A 20,216-nucleotide genomic window follows, 5' to 3' on the forward strand; every position below is an offset into this window, starting at 1 on the left:
TGTTGGTAACCTGTTGTATATAAGTGGAATAAATCCCTCCGGGCTGTCCCGGTTATTAGAAAATAATGTAGGCTACTTCGGTGGTAGTATGGGGTTACAGAAGAAATCATATGACAGATGGACCGACGACAACGTCGCTTTTTCATACGTCAGTGGGCTAATTTGCCTAATCTTTGCGGTACTTTAGACCCCGGTGGAAACGCAGACAACCATTGGCTGAAGGAACCTTTTAGTTCCTGGTAAAGTAGTTCCTGGGACTGAAAGTTCCGGGTAATTTTGGTGGAAACGCGACTTAAATGGCTCACTGAGCCTTTGTCTTAGTGATGGGGAGGCATGCGGCCAGGTGTGAATAGCCTACTTAGCTGGCAGGTCCTCCTACCCAATGCATATTCATTACAGAAAGGCTATTTGCCCTTCCATTCTCACCTAGTGTTGAAAAATAGTAGTCACAACACTAACTTTTAGCAATTTGTTTTATATTTCTCATTGGATTTGCTAAAATATTTTGTCTTTTGATACCCAAGACCTTGATGAACACATTTCAGTGACCAAAAATTACAATTGTTTAGTGTGTTTTATTACAACATTCCTGTGTATGTTCAAAACTACTGTTTACAGTTTGTGTGTTTTTAGAGCAATTTGCAATCCACATATGATTATGACCTACTTACTGCTGCCATATTATTGTAGCTGAGTTTGTGCTGAAAACAGAGATATGAAACACTTTGGAATCACTGCAAATAAAGTTGATGAAATTTACACAAATGTCAGAGCATGGCACAATCACCAGTGTTCCTCATTTTACCCTCAGACCCCAGAGGGTTAATATGTTGAACAGGCTTCAACTTAAAGGTTGTTAATAAACCAGGTTTTTAATAAACCGTGAATTCAAAAATGAGGTCAACCCTTGTGGACATTACGTTTCTGATATATTAAGGTAATTTCAGTATCGTTATGTACCGAGTATTGAATCAGTATCGTTTCAGTATTGAGTATCGTGATACTAAACGTGGTGTTGGTATCAAAGTCAACATTTTGGTATCATGACAACACTAGTCTGACGCCTTTTTTAGTTGCGGCATGGACGCGCTGCAGCTTTACACACATGCCGGGCCATCTAAGTGTTACGACATAGTAAAGGCCTTTACGGGAAGCGGCCAGGACACATCCATGGTGACGCAACTAAGTCATCCGACAGCGTCTCTTAGCACACAATTGGCCATAAGTCATCAATATTTTACTATGTCAGACACATATTCCTATCCATTTCTCTTCATGGTATTCAGTAGATATGTTGGGTGAAGGTATATGATCATGAGGACAAAGCCATTTTAAAATCGCTCCAGGGGGCGCGATAGTGCCAATGCTTGGACCCCTCCCAACGCCGCTTGCGGCTTTAATTGTCATTATTTTCTGCATAAAAAGCAAAAAGCTAGATTCTGGGATGCCAAATATAAAGTACAATCTAACAGTCTTCAAAGCACAGCATTCCAGCGTGCTCTCTCCTTCTCAATCTCGTTTTGAACACGATTATCAATAGTGCAATTATTCAGTGTTTTCCACTTAATGAAATTTTCCAAGTGAGCTCATGAACCCTCGTGTTCCGACAATCTCCATGATAACATTTGCCAGTTTTTGAAACCTTTAACAAAAACGCCACCACTAGTTTGTCCAAAAAGCTTGCAACAGAAGCAAAGTACAGCATTACTAGATGTAGAGTACCCTAGCCATGGTCTCAGTACATGCTGAGTGCCTATCTTGCGTTTATAATTTGCAAACGTAAAGCGGCGCCAATCAGTTTGAGGGAATTCAAAATCAGTGTCTTTGAGCTCCTTCTGTTTCTGACACACAATGTCATCTCGTAAAACGTGACATTTCATCAGGCCACAGTGCTGGATCAATATAATCAATAGCAATAACGTTAAATGTGAATCGCTAGTAGGGCTACTGGTCTCCTGTGCTAGTGGCTCTGCTGATTCTTCTGGCCCTGCACCGGTACACAGAGTTGCCGTGCGTGTTTGTACTGGGATAACGTTAGCCTCTGTTTGAGTTGCATCTGACGCCAGTGACGTGGATGGTGTCGCCTCCAGTTGAGGTGCATTTGCCGTGGATGGTTCAGGCTCCAGGGAAGCCTCAGCTTGGGGTAACGTTACATCTGCCGATAGCGATGCTGTCTCCCGAATCGGAATGTCCGGAACGTTAGCATTACTAGCATCGTCTCCAATAGAAGCCGTGGGCGGCAAATTCGCCGCTGGTGCTGCGCCTGTGAACCACGGTGAATAAACCTTTTTGGCATTTCTAGCCTCTTTTTATTGTCATTTCGCTTGTGAAAGCCCGATTTTGACTTCTGCATTTTTGAGAAATAACTGTCAAGAAACGTGTAAGCTATGTTAGCTAACGTTACTGTAATCTATGTTCAGTGATGCGTGCAGCCGCGATCAAAAACCTTCAAATAATGACAAGATAATAATGAAAGCTGCTATTGGACAGTGACCCCCTGTGATTACTGGGCACGCCCTCATTATCAGCATATTGTTCTCTGATTAGACAAAATGTGTAGTTACTTTTCAGAGCTAAGATGTTGCGAGTATTTTGCGCAAAGGCTATTCTATGCATTTCCCCCACCATTTCAGCGGGCCCTGTCCGGCCCCTGGTCAAGCTCGGGGCCCCGTGCAGTTGCATACGTTGCATACCCACTAGCGCCGGCTCTGAACAGGGCAGAGGACAGGATTACGTTACCAGAGAACAAGAAAAAAGGTAGATTTAACTAGCTAATGTTAAGTTAGATAGATTTTTTTTTTTTTTAATTCACAATGTATTCTCAATTGATGTTCATGGCCAACTAATTATTAATATTAATAATATATTGTGAAATAATGTTCCGGCTAACATTAGCTAGGTCACATAAACAGATGTGCAACTATATATGACATAGGTGAAATATCAGTAACAACATGTACCTAGTTATGTAGGAAAAAATGTCCTTGTTATCCTCCAGTGGTTATTTTTTCAGTACTTTTCGATTTATTTCAGTGCCGGCAAATAAGTCAGATGTGGCCCAAATTTGCTAGAATACTGTATAAGTGTCCTGTCGTGCATATTTGAGGTTAATATTAGAAAGGGTGGTTGCTATCGGCACACCCAGGAATCCGTACATATTCACAGTTGTAACCCAAGTCGCAGGATGCAAAATAGCCGTTCGGAAAGCAGTTTTAAATTATGAAGCAACGTCTGCACCATTGGGTTTAATGGGTTGCGATGAGATAATTCATTACATTACATTACATTACATTACAGGCATTTAGCAGACGCTCTTATCCAGAGCGACTTACACAACTTTTACTTAGCACTTTACATTGTATCCATTTATACAGCTGGATATATACTGAAGCAATGCAGGTTAAGTACCTTGCTCAAGGGTACAACGGCAGTGTCCTTACCCGGGATTCGAACCTACGACCTTTCGGTTACAAGCGCAGTTCCTTACCCACTGTGCCACACTCCGTTCATAGCGTGTTGCTTGTTTTAAAGTTGATATATTAAATAAGGCTGTATTAATATAACTAAATGTATATGTATGCAGTTGGTTTTTTACATTTAGACAGTTTATTATGTGTATTTTTACAGGACTTACATTTTAATAGGTAACAATGTCCAGTTCTCTCTTGAAGGGGAAAAATGCCTTCTACTTCAAAAATATGTAACATTAGTGGTGGCTACTACAATATTTTAATGTTCTTACTGGTTGCATGATGAAATATTTGTGATGTGAGAGAATTATCTAACGTTGCTCATTCTCAAATGTAACCTTATTAGACAAGTACACAGGCAGGAGTAGTGGAGGCGAGTGGAGCAGGAGAGCAGAGTGAAGCAGGAGAGAGGGCAGAAAGAGATGAGTGGAGAGGAGAGTGGAGGAGGACAGGAGAGTGGAGAGAAAACGAAGATTAAGCACATACTATCAGGCTGGGACCCTAAATGGGTGGACAAGACAAGGTTCCACCCATGGCTCTCAGCCAGGCTGCAAACTTTGTCACTGAGGCTAATATACAGTGCCTTCTGTAAGTAGTGGTTCAAAGAACCATTATGTATGAATAAATAGATGTCAATAAATATGTTCTACAGTTTGTTTTGCAGTCAAGTGTCATTTTATTTCATATTTTTAAATGACCTTTTGATATTCACTGCGATGCCGGCGGAACGCGCGAACCACCCAGGTACAACAAAACCCTTTCCCCCCGCTGCTGAAAAAAATCCTAGAGGAAACACTGTTAGGTCCAGCCATATACTAGGTTTTAATCTGGTCTTGTCTGTAATGTATTGGGGTCTTTTTGAGATGTGCTGACATGATTTTTGGGATGTTTGAGTTAGCTCATTTCTAGTGTTTGAAATATACAGAAAGCATTGTTTTAAAGGAACTCCTTGATTCTGTGAACTTTGCAAATATAAAGAGATTTTGCTTATCCTTTTAAATACACTTTCACAAACACAATTACACATTGCATTGCATTCATTTGGCTGATGCTTTTTACCCAAGTAAACCGTAATGTAAAGGAGTGTAAGCAGGGTTCTTCTTGGCAATAATTTAGAAATACAAACATTGAAATGAATGCAGTTGTATCCTTTATTTCAAGAAAATAGTTTTGCAATATATGGTTTTCGTAACCCAACAAGTGTTTCCTCAAAGCAACGTTTCAGTATAGCAGGGAATGTTGTGTCTCCCCATCCCTGTAGACTGTTCCACAAAATACACCTTGTGGAAGTTTGAGTTAGAGCATAATATTTTAAGAAGTATTCCACCCAGATTTTAAATTGTCAAGATTTTCAAGATTTAGATTATTTTCTTTTAATTTACCCATGCTTAGGCAAATCAAACATATAGGTAAAGGGGGGAGAAAACGTATCAACAAACAAAAAGCAACAAAACATGTTAACCTTTCAATTTGTAGTTTAAAAAAATCATTGGGAGTTCATAGCAGTAGTTCATAATGAAGATGAGGAACTATCTTTTGAATTCTAAAAGCATTCTTTTCAATTTATAATTGAGTTCAGGTAGGGGTGGTGATGGTGGGGTTCATGCAGTTTGTGCTATGCAGTACAGAGTAAGGATGAGTAACTGTTTTGATTTATAAAAACATTTTGCTTATCTTTGAAACTTGATTTGACTGTTTGTTTACCTCAGTGTTATAAAAGCCTGTTATGGCTATATAACATACAGGACATTGTTTATTAAATACAGCTTTCAAAAGCAAATGGTCTGTTGTTAAACTGGACTATTATTGATTTCATTGTAAAACCATGACTTTAATGCGTTTATTTTGCAACAGTGCCAGTGATTATACTTCATACACTTTCGTTTTATGCCACACTTACATTTTCCTCCAAATTCCATATTCTTGGTTGAACAAATACTGATACAAATACAAATAGCGGCCCCAAATGTATATATATATATGTATTAGAAAACGGGTAGCTCAAATCAAGAAATTTGATTGGTTCATAGCCGTGGTATATGAACCATATACCACGGCTATGACGTCTAATTCCTTTGCACAATTCAGTATCATTCCGTGTCTGAGAAAAAAAACGTTAGTGTGTACGTTGCATAGCAACCGCCTCGCACTATGTGCAGGCAGCCAGGAGGGCCTATTTTATTTTGAACATTATTATTTTTTAGTAAAAACTGTTTAAATTGGAATGTATCTATTACTTTCATATTGCCATACTTGCTGACCGTTTTATAAAAGCAATAGCTCACGTCAGGCCGTGATGAGCTTCCGCTTCGTGTCGGGCCGTACAACACCCCTTAGCTGTGAACCATATACCACGGCCTGTCGTGAGCTATTGCTTATATATATATATATATATATATATATATATATATATATATATATATATCCACCCACAATACAATCTTCTTGGAGAAGACAAGTTATTGGGATTATGTCATATGTATGGTGCGCACGCATAGCCTGTCTACAGCTCAGGTGTCTCCGCTACGTGGTTTGTAAATGGTAAATGGTAAATGGACTGCATTTATATAGCGCTTTTATCCAAAGCGCTTTACAATTGATGCCTCTCATTTGCCAGAGCAGTTAGGGGTTAGGTGTCTTGCTCAAGGACACTTCGACATGCCCAGGGCGGGGTTTGAACCGGCAACCCTCCGACTGCCAGACAATCGGTCTTACCTCCTGAGCTATGTCGCCCCTATATTTTTGTATAATGGCAATACAAATTATGCATTTTGCTGTTAATTTGGATGGGTGCATTTACACAAATAAATATACCACTGTGGCATCCAGTGTAGCTATGTGTTAAGTTTAGTAATTGAGTAATAAATTAAGTTGGTTGCAGAGGATAGTTGCACAATCTAAGCACCCATGGCACCCATTGGTGCTTCATTTGTATCTTTACGTAGTCTGTATAAACGTTCACCAGTTGGGCCAGTCTCTTCCAAGCGCATGCTGCAAATTATAATTGGAAGATTAAATAACGTGCCAGCTTTTTTTTCCACTGTCGAACGGTACTTTAACATTATCTGTTCCTCTTTGTGCCGTTGGGCTTCAGGCTGCTGAGTCAATCCAGGCAGAGGATGAGAGCGCCAAGCTGTGCAAGCGGCGCATCGAGCACCTGAAGGAGCACAGCAGTGACCAGCCAGCGGCTGCCAGTGTGTGGAAGCGGAAACGAATGGATCGCATGATGGTGGAGCACCTGCTACGCTGTGGTTATTACAACACCGCTGTTAAACTGGCCCGGCAAAGTGGCATCGAGGTACACGTGCGTGTGCACAACCATAAACTGTGCAGGCCCTGGGGTTTGCTTCCGAAGCCCTCAGCAATTTGATTTCGGCATAAGCACATAAAACCACAAAGTTTCCATAATGCTACACTTTCATGCTGTGGTCAAGAGACTGAATTGTGAATCAGCCCTGTATCTTGATGGACACCTGGTATTACTTTCCTAGGGCAAGCATTGGACTGCTCAGGGTCACAAACTGTACCGCATAATAGACCTTATTCTGCTTTATTACACATAGCTGCAGTTTGTCAGTGGATCTTGCTAGCCCCAGGAAGACTAGCCCAAAGCATAAACAAATGAAGGTTAATGTTTCATTCATTATATTTAATAGCGTTTTAGGCAATATGACAATTTTGTATCATCATTGGTAGAATTTTAGGCATGATGTGCCTTTTCACAGATATTGTGGCGATTGTTCTTCAAACTCTTCTGAAAAGCTACTCCAAGTATGAAATCGGCTTGATGTTGGATTTGGCTTAGAGTGTAGCCTATAGTTGTAATTGAGTAATTAGTGCACAGCCAGCTTTTTGTACATTCACAACGTACATAGGTTTTTGTTAAGACTGGGATGGCAAGTATGCCATCCAGCCAAGTTACGCCTTGGCGGGGAATGCCCCATACCTATACAGCACCGAGAGTTTGGCACTTTTCAGGGTTCCCCACAGAAATAACCGCAACAGACTCTCAGCCCTTAAAAACATTCATTTCTGTACATTCTGACCCCATTTCAACATACAGAATCCATAAACAACTTCACATGTCCACACAATAAAGCCCCAAACTAAGAGGATTTTGCGTTTTCTCCGTTCTTTTCCTGCCAGGAATGCTCCTAGCCCACAAAGAATATGTCTCCCCATTGGTCATTTTACATACACCAGCCAATCCTTCTCCTACACCAGCCAATCAAAATGTTACATACACACACAAAATGGACTGTAACACATTTTGCAGTCCTTCTCCCCACAAACCACACAATCCTCCGTTCTCGGACGCACACAGGTTTTATTGCGCTGGTTTACGTCCGTACGTACACAAACAAAACAAACCAAACCAAAACACACGATAAGGAAGGGGAATTTACACACTGCGTTGTTCCCGCCTGCGTCTCTCATTCCAGCGCTCTGTTCTCACTGCAGGCAGAGCATATAAACAATTAGCAATTAATTGTAATCGCACACACCTGGGGTTGCAGGGCCAGCTAAACCGCTCCCTCTCCGTCTGAAGATGGCTCCCTAACCACACCACCCCTCCACATGGACTTATATATTTTTCCCCAAAAAAATTGCCAGTCTCTTGAGCCAGTCAGTTCGTGGCTCAGTGGTAATGTTGCGGTCTATGGAACATTGAGTCACAGGGTCAAATCCCACCTGAAGCAGATTTCTTACGTGCTTATTTGCTCACTAATAATTGTCTATTACCCGGCGTGCACCGAACGTATAGATTGCATTACAGAGATGTGGTCTCGAGTCATTGTGACTTGGACTCGAGTCGACTCGAGTCACTGTTTTGATGAATTGCAACTTGACTTGACAGAAAATAAATGACTTGAGACTCGACTTGGACTTGGAAGTTAAAGACTCGTGACTTGACTTGAGACATGATGACTCAAATGACTTGTTTGTGTTAATTTTATGTTTTAATTAAAAATAATATATTAAATATAAAATATTAAAATGTTCACCGTTGTCAATGTTCACATTACAATTGTCAGTGTAACGTTACCCGGTATGCGAGCGCACACTGGGAATGGCATTGTCATGACTGGATGACTACCCCCCCTGTCAGTCAAGCTCCTCGCTACCTGACGTTTTTTTCAACGAGAAGCACTCGTTACACCCTCCCGCTCTAGACCATTTCTGGTTACGCTTACAGTAAGATCAGATCAGATCAACATGGCAGCCGCGACTGTGCCAAGAGTCATCACTTCCGGACTCAAAAATTTCACGTGAAGGAAAAAGGCGAACTGCTGAATGCAAACCCTGCTCATCAAAGATTTCTGACAGACTACAACATCAAACTTTGTTCGTCATTTGAAGACTCATTCGGATTGGTATGTGTCTGTGTGAGGGCTAATGTTAACTAATGTTAGCCAGATACAATCTGTTCTCTCACAACTCCGTAGCTAGCTAACGTTAGCCTGATATGATACAATTTGTTCTCTCACAACCAGGGGTTAAATTGGGGGTGGGCGCAGGTGGACGGCGTCCACCCACCTTTGGTAAATAAATAATTTTGACCGACAGTTTTATTCAGCGGCGACTGGTGAGCTGAAAATTGGTGGGGCGCAAAACTTTCCTTTAAACTAATTATTGATCTCAACCTGTTTTCATTAGTAATTTTTCCTGTATTATCAAGTGTGCCAACGATCGGACTGATCAAATGGCAAGTAGCCTAACACACAGCGTCTTCATACCGTGTTAGGGGGATTAAATCATGAATTCAGTTTATCCGTTAAAAATCTGTTTTAATCACCAAGTAGTCTGCACTTAACAAACAAGATACACCAGTCTGTCATCTACCGTGTTAGCTTTCAGAATAACCAGCAAAAACAAAACCTGCACTTCAATTTTGTTTACAATCTACGCATTGCAGATATTTGCCATGAATTCGAGTGCGGAGAAGAAGTGCATTTATCCACAAATGTTGATTAAAAATGAGCACAATTTTGTACTGCAAATGAAAATAAATGTAGGCTATAAGGCCTAGGCTACTCGCTAAATCTGTCTGTTTGGGGAGAGCTAGCTATATATGATAGTATTGCTATTGAGTAGCCTATTTTGTGGATGAATTGCATTGATACTCAAGGAAAATCAGAGGAAGATTCCACCACTTCTTAGTGATTAAAACGGATTTTTCTAAATCGCATTTATCATTTACTCTCCCTAACACAATGCGAAGAAGCTGTGTGTCCCTTTCCAATTGCTTAGTCAGATCGTTTGCATGCTTGTTAATCACTGAAAATTAATTAAAACAGTTTGAGATCAATAATTAGTTTAAAGGAAAGTTTTGCGCATCACCAATTTTCAGCTCACCAGTCGCCACTGGTTTTATTTTGTTTCAATTCGACAGTTTAAGAAATATGGATAAAGGAGGAAGAAAGGGAGGACAAAAGAGGAGGATGACCGATTATTTTTGTGGGTAAAAAATTCTCAGCATTAATGACACTCAATAAACTTGAAATATTTTATGTAAAAGCTTGCATCAATAGTATACATTCTTTTTAAAACATTGTTTTCCTTAATTACAATTATGTGCACAATACATTAAAGATACACCTATTTTGAGCTGAGACATTCATTAGTTTGTACCTTTTTTCACCCACCTCCCACCGGATCTCAGGGTCCACCCACCTCCCAAATCCCAATTTAACCCCTGCTCACAACTCCGTAGCTAGCTAACGTGAGCCGAGTTCCGTAACATTAACGTTACATTAGTTAACGTTAGCTACAGATTGGGGCTAAAGACCGGATACTGCAGGTGAGACTGCAGTATCTTGGGGGAAAAAAAGTGACTTGACTTGGGACTTGACTTGCCTTATCTAAGGACTCGACTTGACTCGACATAACCTGTGACTTGACTTGACTTGCCCAAGAAAAAATGACTTGGGACTTGCTTGAGACTTGGACCAAATGACTTGAGTCACATGTCTGTTGCATTATGACATACCGTCTACATGTTCAGTTAACCGCCTACAAAATTGCCATGCCATATGAATACAACTGAAAATTCACGCCTTTGGACAGCTACTTGATGGTGGTGCACTGCCAATGTCATTTACTGGGAAGCGCCAGGTCAGACGATCAAATCCCACCTCGCCCTCAGCCAGATCTTTTCATATCTTAAACTAACATTTTCTTACACTTATATTGGCTAACTAATAATTGTCTATTGTTTTTGAACTATTGCTTTTGCACTTATCAAAATATCAGAATCTTCAATGCATATGTTTACCAAAAGTCACTCACGGCCAGGCATATGCATTTCATGAAGGTATTGATTTTCTTAAAAAGTTACACCAGCTGACCACTGTGGCGTTTCTACTAACTATATTTCTTCACTTGACTACTGTTGAAACCATTCTTATGAGCAAACTCCACGTTTCTACATTCATGTTACCTCGCCCTGTTCTCTATCTATCCAGATACAAACAATTACTATGTATGAACTGTCTGCAACACCCCATTAAAACATTACATTTAAAAACATGACTCATTCATAATTATAACTACTAGTACTAAACATGAGAAAAGTACATTTATGCAAGTTTTCCTAAGCAATTTCACACGTTACTTCAACAACTATTTAAACGGGTAATTATTAATACAGTTTGTTTTATATACCATTCAGTAAGGAAACTCATCTCACTCATGGTCACTTTATTTTCTTTACATTCTGTGATCATGTCAGACTTCACCTACATGTCCATTTTGCTAAAAACATATTGTTTCAACTACTCAATCTCATTTGTCCTAATTTCTAATATCTAATATTTTCTAATATGCAAAGATTGCTGGGACATATAAGTATGCTGCTATTCTCCACTGTCAAGTGTTCCTGTTCTGCTACTTCCAATTCTCACGTAAGGTCAGAAGGGTACACAAGTTGCGAACTAGGGAGCTCAAATTCAAATACAAGCTTGCTGATAATTTTGTCAATGAAGGCTCGTTGGATGGCTGTCAGATCAGTGAGTACATACACTGGGGACATTTTTGTTGCTTTTCTGATGACACAAGCCTCTTTTATACTCTTTTATACACCAACGCACCCTTTGTCACAGCTATTGTTAGGATTATTTTGCCCTTCTCCATGGAGTCAAATGCAGGACGATGATGTGAAATCCTTGCCGTAGACACTAGAGATGTTATACTGAGACACACTACAGGAGTGCTAGACACAGAGGCATGCAAACTACAGATACAGTAATGGCAAGAAAAGGAAACACAATACACTATATATATATATATATATATATAAAGTAAAACTGGGAACCTAACAGTATTGTTTTACATACATTCAGGTCCATAAGTATTTGGACAGTGACACAATTTTCATCATTTTGGATCTGCACTCCACCACAATGGATTTGAAATGAAACAATCAAGATGTGATTTAAGTGTAGACTTTCAGCTTTAATTTAACCTCTTAGCGCAAAGCCCCTAGTGGTCGGCACGCTGGCGTGCTGAGATTGCTGAACTCAGACATTCAGTGCTACTGCAACCGGAGTTAAAAACAGAAAGGCTTTGTTTTAGTTTCATTCGTAGACGATACACTACAACTATGCCGAATATGGAGTTTCGCAGCACCACCATTATAGCTCTGGTCGTTCATTTAACACGCACCCTTTCCCTGCAGTCTCATCTGCAACTACACCCCCCACCCATGACATAATGGACAATATTGTCTGTCTGGGCGTTCATAAAGATATTCTTTCACCACTCAAAAATCGTATTCCGTCGTAGCAACAAGATAAACGCGGCAATAGCCCTAAGATATGCCAATACAGCAATGAAAATGCTGCTCACTGAATAACGAAATAAACGAGAAAAAGTTTTAAAAAATGATACCATGTCATTCTACAGTCAATATCTAGGACTAAGTATTGAATAAATATACAACCTTACCATTGGTTTACGCGTAGAGATGTTCCTTTTGAGACTGAGTGGTCATATATTGCCTTGGACAATCCGTTTGTGAAATATACGCGCATTTGTTACGCCTGGGTACCTTCCAAAATAGCTGTGCGTAATACCACATGTGTTGTTTACAGCGTTGTTGAGTGTATAATGTGGATATTTCACACTGTAATGTAAGCGTTAGTTAGTAGTGTAATAGTTTTTGTGATGCATGCAACAGTGATGACGTGAGAGTTGGAACATTGCCAAAACGTGGTGGACGGTTGAAAAGTGTTTTCATGTCGTCCCATCCCCATACAAGAAAACATACGAGAGTACAGAGTATAGAAATACATACAAGAGTTCATTATTGCACATTAAGTACTGTAGTGCATTGTGTGGCAGTATTTGTGCATTATTTTTTAATCTGATAGCAATGTTTCATCTTAAACCTTCATAAGGGGCTCATTTATATGCTTTATAATGGACATTTTTGGAGAGATTTTGGATATTTTTCTGGACCCCTAGATATTTTAGACCACTGTACTGACTGAAAGCTTGTAATTCCCACTTGAAAATGACGCAGTGAGTTTCTTGAGTCAAAACAGTTGATTTGTAGTGAAATACGTGAATATGTTTTTTGATTTACAGCAATGCATAATTTTAAGCCGCGTTTCCACCGCAGGAACTTTACCCCGGAACTAGGAACCTTTTGAGGAACTCAGTGCGTTTCAACCGCAGGAACTAGGGTCTAAATTAAGTTCCGGGGACTTTAAAAAGTCCCTGCTCGGGGGGTAGTACTTTTCAAAAGTACCAGAACTTTTGGGGTGGGGCGCAAGCGCTGAAAATTTCTGATTGTTTTTTTTCAACCGCCATTTAAATTTTTTTTATTTTTTTATTTTTTTTAATGGTAAATGGACTGTATTTATACAGCGCTTTTATCCAAAGCGCTTTACAATTGATGCCTTGCATTCACCAGAGCAATTAGGGGTTAGGTGTCTTGCTCAGGGACACTTTGACATACCCAGGGTGGGGGATCGAACCGGTAACCCTCCGACTGCCAGACAACCGCTCTTACCTCTTGAGCTATGTCGCCCCTTTTATAGGCTATCGCAAACCGATTTATTTTCATAATAACTTGAAATCAAACTTGTATGTTATGCGGCGCAGTAGCCTACTTTTGGTTATAGCCTGCCAACGTCTTGGAATTATAATGTGTGCTCTTCTGTTCTTTTCTTGCTTTAGTATTTGTTTTATAAAATGTTAAGCATTCGTGCTGGGACAGCATATTACGTACCAAAACATTCAAACGGTTTAATTCGGTTGCTGAATATTTTCTTCAGGATTTTCTTTGTTAGCCCGTTGTAATTGACTCAAAATGTTTGATACAGTTATGTGAGGTATGCGGTAGTTCTGCGTAATTTACATTGGTGATACAGTAAAAGCAAACTGGAAATCACCTTCCGCACTTTTTGTCAGGGTAAAATAACAGGTTAATTCTAGTAATCGTCCCTTTTGCTTTTTCAGACTGCCATAATTTTACTCTGCCATTCTTCAATTCCACAAAAAGACCAGGAAGACTATGTTCTAATTTATGGTGCATGGTTCGCATCTGGAGGGCACACTTCGCTGCTCGGCTAGCAGTAACTTCGAAGGAAAGCAAACGGTGGCTGTACCACTACTAATTTAAATTTTCACGCAAGTCCGAGTTTTCGTTCTATTCTTGTCAATTTGCGATTTGCCTATATGGAATTGACGATGAGAAAGTAATCAAACAGCAAATTGTTTACAACGTGTGCATTTTTTCTGCTGTTGTTGCCAGTTATATTGGAAATGCGAATGCATTCTGTCGCTTCGGATGTCAAGACATGAAAGCGGATGTTCGCATAAAAACATAATGAATGTGTTTGAGAGGATATATAAAACAGTTACAATCTGACTATTGGCCTGTTACTATTTGTTGCATAACAACGGTCCAAGTTCAACTACCAACGACATTTTTGCTTGACAACGGTAAAATATGCCCAAACGGCTGCAGAAGAATATTTAAATTCCAGGTGATTAAATCGATAAAAATCAATAAATACAAAAGTAACCATATACACTCATTGTTGGTAGCCCGTTGTATATAAGTGGAATAAACCCCTCCGGGCTGTCCCGGTTATTAGAAAATAATGTAGGCTACTTCGGTGGTAGTATGGGGTTACAGAAGAAATCATAGGACAGATGGACGAACGACAACGTCGCTTTTTCATACGTCATTGGGCTAATTTGCCTAATCTTCGCGGGACTTTAGACCGCGGTGGAAACGCAGACAACCATGGGCTGAAGGACCTTAGTTCCGTAAGATTCTGACTAAAGTTCCGTATTGGTAAGCTAGTTCCTTGAAAAGTAGTTCCTGGGACTAAACGTTCCAGGTACTTTTGGTGGAAACGCGGCTTTAGACATTTTGGATAGATTTGGAGATGCTGGCTACACTGCTTAGTTTTTGCTAAATCTATAGTAGTTATACATATCCACCCTTAGATTTTATGAACTTGTGGTCAAGAAGTTTTTGATCCAGGACATGTATAGTTTAACCTGCTGTATAGGCCTATATGCAATCTCTCAGTATTTCATTGCAAACTAAAAAAGTGCAAATTCATTTTTGATTTTTTGACTAGACAATTGCATTTGTGGCACTTTATTTCTTCCAAAATTATGAATATAAACTAATCTATGTTAGTTTTGTAAATGGTACAAATGTCTTGCTTCGTTTAAGCCATTTTTCGAGTCTCTGTGGAGTTCACATCTGGAGTTGTAAAGCCAAGGATTGGCCAGATTTGGCATGTGCGCTAAGGGGTTAAGGGTTTTGTCAAAAGTATTGTATGAACAATGTAGGAATTACAACCATTTTTATACATACCCCCCCCCCCCCCATTCTAGGGGCTCAAAAGTAATTGGACAAACTAACATAATCATAAATTAAATTGTAATTTTTAATACTTGGTTGCAAATCCATTTCAGTCAATGACTGCCTGAAGTCTTGAACCCATACACATCACCAGACGCTGGGTTTCTTCCCTGGTGATGGTCTACCAGGCCTCTACTGCAGCTGTCTTCTGTTCCTGCATGTTCTTGGGGAGTTTTGCCTTCAGTTTTGCCTCAGTAAGTGAAATGCATGCTCAATTGGATTCAGGTCAGGTGATTGACTTGGCCATTGCAGAACATTCCACTTCTTTGCCTTAAAAACGTCTTGGGTTGCTTTCGCAGTATGCTTCGGGTCATTGTCCATCTGCACTGTGAAGCCCTGTCCAATGAGTTTTGAAGCATTTGGCTGAATCTGGGCAGATAATATAGCCCTATACACTTTAGAATTCATCCTGTTGCTTTTGTCAGCAGTCACATCATCAGTAAATACAAGGGAACCAGTTCCAGTGGCAGCCATACATGCCCACGCCATAACACTACCTCCATCATGCTTCACAGATGAGGTGGTATGCTTTGGATAATGGGCAGTTCCTTCCCTTCTCCATACTCTTCTCTTCCCATCATTCTGGTACAAGTTGACATTTGTCTCATCTGTCCATAGGATGTTGTTGCAGAACTGTACAGGCTTTTTTAGATGTTTTTTTTGGTTTACAATGGTTTACATCTTGTGGTAAACCCTCTGTATTTACTCTGGTGAAGTCTTCTCTTGATTGTTGACTTTGGCACAGATACGCCTACCTCTTGGAGGGTGTTCTTGATCTGGCCAACTGTTGTGAAGGGTTTTTTCTTCACCAGGTACAGTATTCGTCTGTCATCCACCATAGTTGTTTTCTGTGGTCTTCCGGGCCTTTTGGTGTTCCTGAGCTCACCAGTGCATTCTTTCTTTTTAAGAATGTACCAAATAGTTGATTTTGCCACACCTAATGTTTTTGCTATCTCTCTGATTGGTTTTTTGTTTTTTTTTTCAGCCTGATGATGGCTTGCTTCACCGACAGTGACATCTCTTTGGACTTCATATTGAGAGTTAACAGCAACAGATTCCAAATGCAAATGCCACACTTGAAATCAATTCTAGACCTTTTATCTGCTTGCTCGTAAATGAAATAATGAGGGAATAACACACACCTGGCCATTGAACAGCTGAGCAGCCAATTGTCCAATTACCTTTGGTCCCTTAAAAAAGGGGAGGGGGGGACCACATATAAAAAGTGCTGTAATTCCTACACCGTTCACCTGATTTGGATGTAAATACCTTCAAATTAAAGCTGAAGGTCTGCACTTTGAGCTCATATTCATTATTTAATTTCAACTCCAATGTGCTGTGGTAGACCGCTAAAATAACAGTAACTTTGTCAATGTCCAAATATTTATGGACCTGACTGTATATAGCAAAGTGAAAGTGCTAAACGATGCACGCCATAATCCACAAACGTTTCTTAAAGGGTTACTTCGCATGTTTACACCCAGGTCCGCTCCGATGTTCATCACGGATCATGTCCTCAATCCTGGCCCCCCCAAAATCTCGCTCTGCCTCCCAATCAAACCAGTCTAAATCCGGCACCGCCTACGCTGTATGGGTGTTTGCATGTTAGTATGTGTATGCATACTTCTCATAGTCTACATTTATATGCATTACTGTTTCACTTTCTCATATAACAAAAACTTTGCAAAAAGAAATGATATCTCATTAAAAAACATGTTTTCAACATACAAAAATGCCAAGTTACTCATACATACAAAGCACTGTCTATAACTCATTCATTCAAACTGGCAAAATCTAGGCCTATCATTAAAAGTATTGATATCAAAATGATACCAAGTTACTGTACTACAAACAATATAGGCTGTCTTGCCTCACCGAAATTAAAGAAGCTGTATTCCAAAGCAATGCTACCCAATGTTTTCTAAATTTTTTCAAGTCACTTGGCTCTGTGTTTTTAAATCGTGCTATCTTACAATGTCATTCAAACTTTGTATCACATCAAAGTGTCAAATACCTCAAATTGCCGCATGCAAGACATTTAAATGAATTTACAACACTGCTGGTGAATACCTACGAAAAGCATATTCCTCCAGAAAACATATGTTTATACATGGTTGTCAAGTTCATTTTACTAAATGTACAAGTTCTTGTATATTTGCAACTTACAATAAATACTGCATGTAAAACAAATATTGTACATACATTCATAGAATACTTCATTATCCCCATGGGGACATTTCCCCCACAGCATGTAACATTCACATTTACGAACAAACATTTATACCAAGAATCATAAAATTGTTCATGCAACAGAAAGGCTGGGCAGCTAAATATATACATACAGATACAAATTGGATATATTGAGGCCTATTCAATCAATCTTGACTCTTACAAACCCAGCCACACATGTTTGGCCTGTTCATGTAATATATGCTTATACACACAGGGACAAGTGACTTGAAACAATTTAGAAAACATTAGAGAGCATTGCTTTGGAATACAGCTTATTTGATTTCAGTGAGGCAAGCCTATATTGTTTGTGGTACAGTAACTTGCCGTCATTTTGATATCAGTACTTTTAATGGCAGGCCTAGATTTTGCCAGTTTGAATGAATGAGTTATAGACAGTGAATGTCTTGTATGTGTGAGTAACTTGGTATTTTTGTACGTTGAAAACGTGTTTTTCATAAGATCAAAATGTACTGGGGAAAAAGGCAGTGCACAGCTACCTCACACTAGAGCTACCAGAACAGATTTCACAATCCAAACATAATTTAAATTACAAGATTTATTTCATTTTAATAAAAAAAATTACCATACAAATCTCTAAACCAACTGTGGTTATTTTACTTTGAGTGCTTTCAAACTTTTTGGCTTACTGAACACATCCCTCGCCGTTCTTACCTAATTTCATTGCTAGGATAAATTTCTTCCGCTGTATCTTTTTTTTTACAAATTTGCCAACCAACACTGAAGCTGCAGCAGCATGGCTGGAAGTGTTTGGATACTGTTCAGATCAGGGAAAGATTCAACAGAAGGATAGTGGTTTGTAGTAATTTGGTCGTCAATTTTAGCAAAATGGAGCTTTAATATCACACAACATGGGGCTCAGGCACCTGCAACTTAATAGTCATACATTGCAGCTTTTTTCTCTCTCTCTTTTCCAAACACATGCTCTCTGTTGAGCACTAAGAGACTGTCATGTATAACATTCCTGTTAAACATCCTGGTGAATGGTTTGGCATTTAATTAATTTAATTAATTTAATATAATATTTTCAAATACGTTCAAATGGTTACATTTTTAAAGAAAGACTACTCAAAGGGTATTTTTGTGGAGCATTGACAGTCCTACATCATACATTGCCTGGCCACAGCTGGTGTTTCAGATAGGCCTGTATTATTTATTTTTACATTGCAGTTCACTGTATTATCTACTTAAGTTATTTCTGCTACGTTTTCCCCTCACATTTCAGATACTGCCTTCCCGATACAAAACATTAATTGTGCACTGCTTTGACCACTGATTTCTACCAACTCAATTTTTGACTCTCCTCATAGCTACTGATGTTAATTAAATTTTTTGATTTGTGCCTAATTATCTTTAATGAAAATATATCAGTGGTCATGTTAGTGTTTTCATACTTTTCAGATACTTGAAAACATCACAGCCATTAAAAAGGGCTGTTTTCTTCAATTTAAGTTTCATGCGCCTAAAGATTTTGAACTGACAAGTGTGATGATAACAACATTAATGTCACATTGTAAAATGGACTTTGTTTCTCAGTGTCTCTTATCGTGTGGCTGATTCTGATAATTTGATGTTAATGTGAAAATTGCTCTAATTTCGGGTTGGGAAATGCTTGCTATGTCTTTTTTTGAAAGAGTGTGTTTGGAGACTGCCAAACCCGCAGCAGTGGAATTACACTCGTCTGCTTTTCCTATTACCGTCAAATTTATCTCTTCATTCCTTTTCATTCCACTCTACAAAAGATTTAAAATGTGAATAAAGATGCAACACAAAGCTTTTAAATGTTTGAAAATTAAACACAAGGTTTGCTTGCTAAAGCTGTATAGAAAAAAATTCAGCTTCCAGAATTTTAACCTTTAGAAGTCTGGTATACACCTTGGTGTACCTCCATGCTCCACAGTGTAGTTCAATGGTTTTAAATAGTAAGGGAACATTTCTTTGTAACCACATAAGATCCAAATAAGAAAAACATCTCCCCAAAAAGCCTCAATCAGTGCTGATCCATGGTAAGTAGGACAAAGTGCTCATCATACACTGGAGAACTAGGGTAATGGGGAAACAAGGACAGATAGTAATGCCATTCCTGGACATTGGAGCAATGGAATACACCTACAAAAACAGTTGGTCACTTTTAATTTGGAGGGGGGAAAATAGCAAGTTTTGCAACATTGTGCTGGCTGTAGGAGTTATAAAGTTTCAGGATACTGAAAGATCTGTGCCCTGTTGTGCCCCACTGCAGCCTTGACCACTGTGCAATGACATACATGTAACCTATACCTGCGCCCTGCTTTCCAGGACCTGGTCAACATTGAGATGTTCCTAACCGCGAAGGAGGTTGAGGAGTCACTGGAGCGACAGGAAACGGCCACCTGCCTGGCCTGGTGCCATGACAACAAATCCCGCCTCCGTAAGATGAAGGTACTGTGAAAGCCCTTTCTCTTTCAGAAGCACGCTGTCTCTGAGCACTGTCCAAAGTTTGCACCCGAATCTCCCCCTGAATAAACAGCACTGCAAGATTATTGATTGATTGTGATTAGCTGTTTTTGAACATAAAGAATATATTATATAGCTGATTTTGTGTACTTTTTCCAAAAAAAGGGGGCAGG

General features: G+C 39.4%; 1 protein-coding gene across 9 annotated transcripts in view; it reads left to right on the forward strand.

The window, feature by feature from the left end:
- Positions 1 to 20,216, forward strand: part of LOC135259585 (E3 ubiquitin-protein transferase MAEA) — a 65,459-nt gene that overhangs the window by 29,622 nt on the left and 15,621 nt on the right. For all 9 annotated transcript variants that reach the window (XR_010331332.1, XM_064344117.1, XM_064344118.1 and 6 more), the window contains 2 exons: positions 6,565 to 6,768; positions 19,906 to 20,028. Coding sequence is in view for 8 of the 9 variants with exons in the window: in XM_064344117.1 (XP_064200187.1) it covers positions 6,565 to 6,768; positions 19,906 to 20,028 (327 nt within the window). In the remaining variant the exon portion in view is untranslated. The remainder of the gene's footprint in view (positions 1 to 6,564; positions 6,769 to 19,905; positions 20,029 to 20,216) is intronic.

The sequence above is a fragment of the Anguilla rostrata genome, chromosome 7, assembly GCF_018555375.3.
Source record: "Anguilla rostrata isolate EN2019 chromosome 7, ASM1855537v3, whole genome shotgun sequence".
In the NCBI taxonomy this organism is placed as follows: domain Eukaryota; kingdom Metazoa; phylum Chordata; class Actinopteri; order Anguilliformes; family Anguillidae; genus Anguilla; species Anguilla rostrata.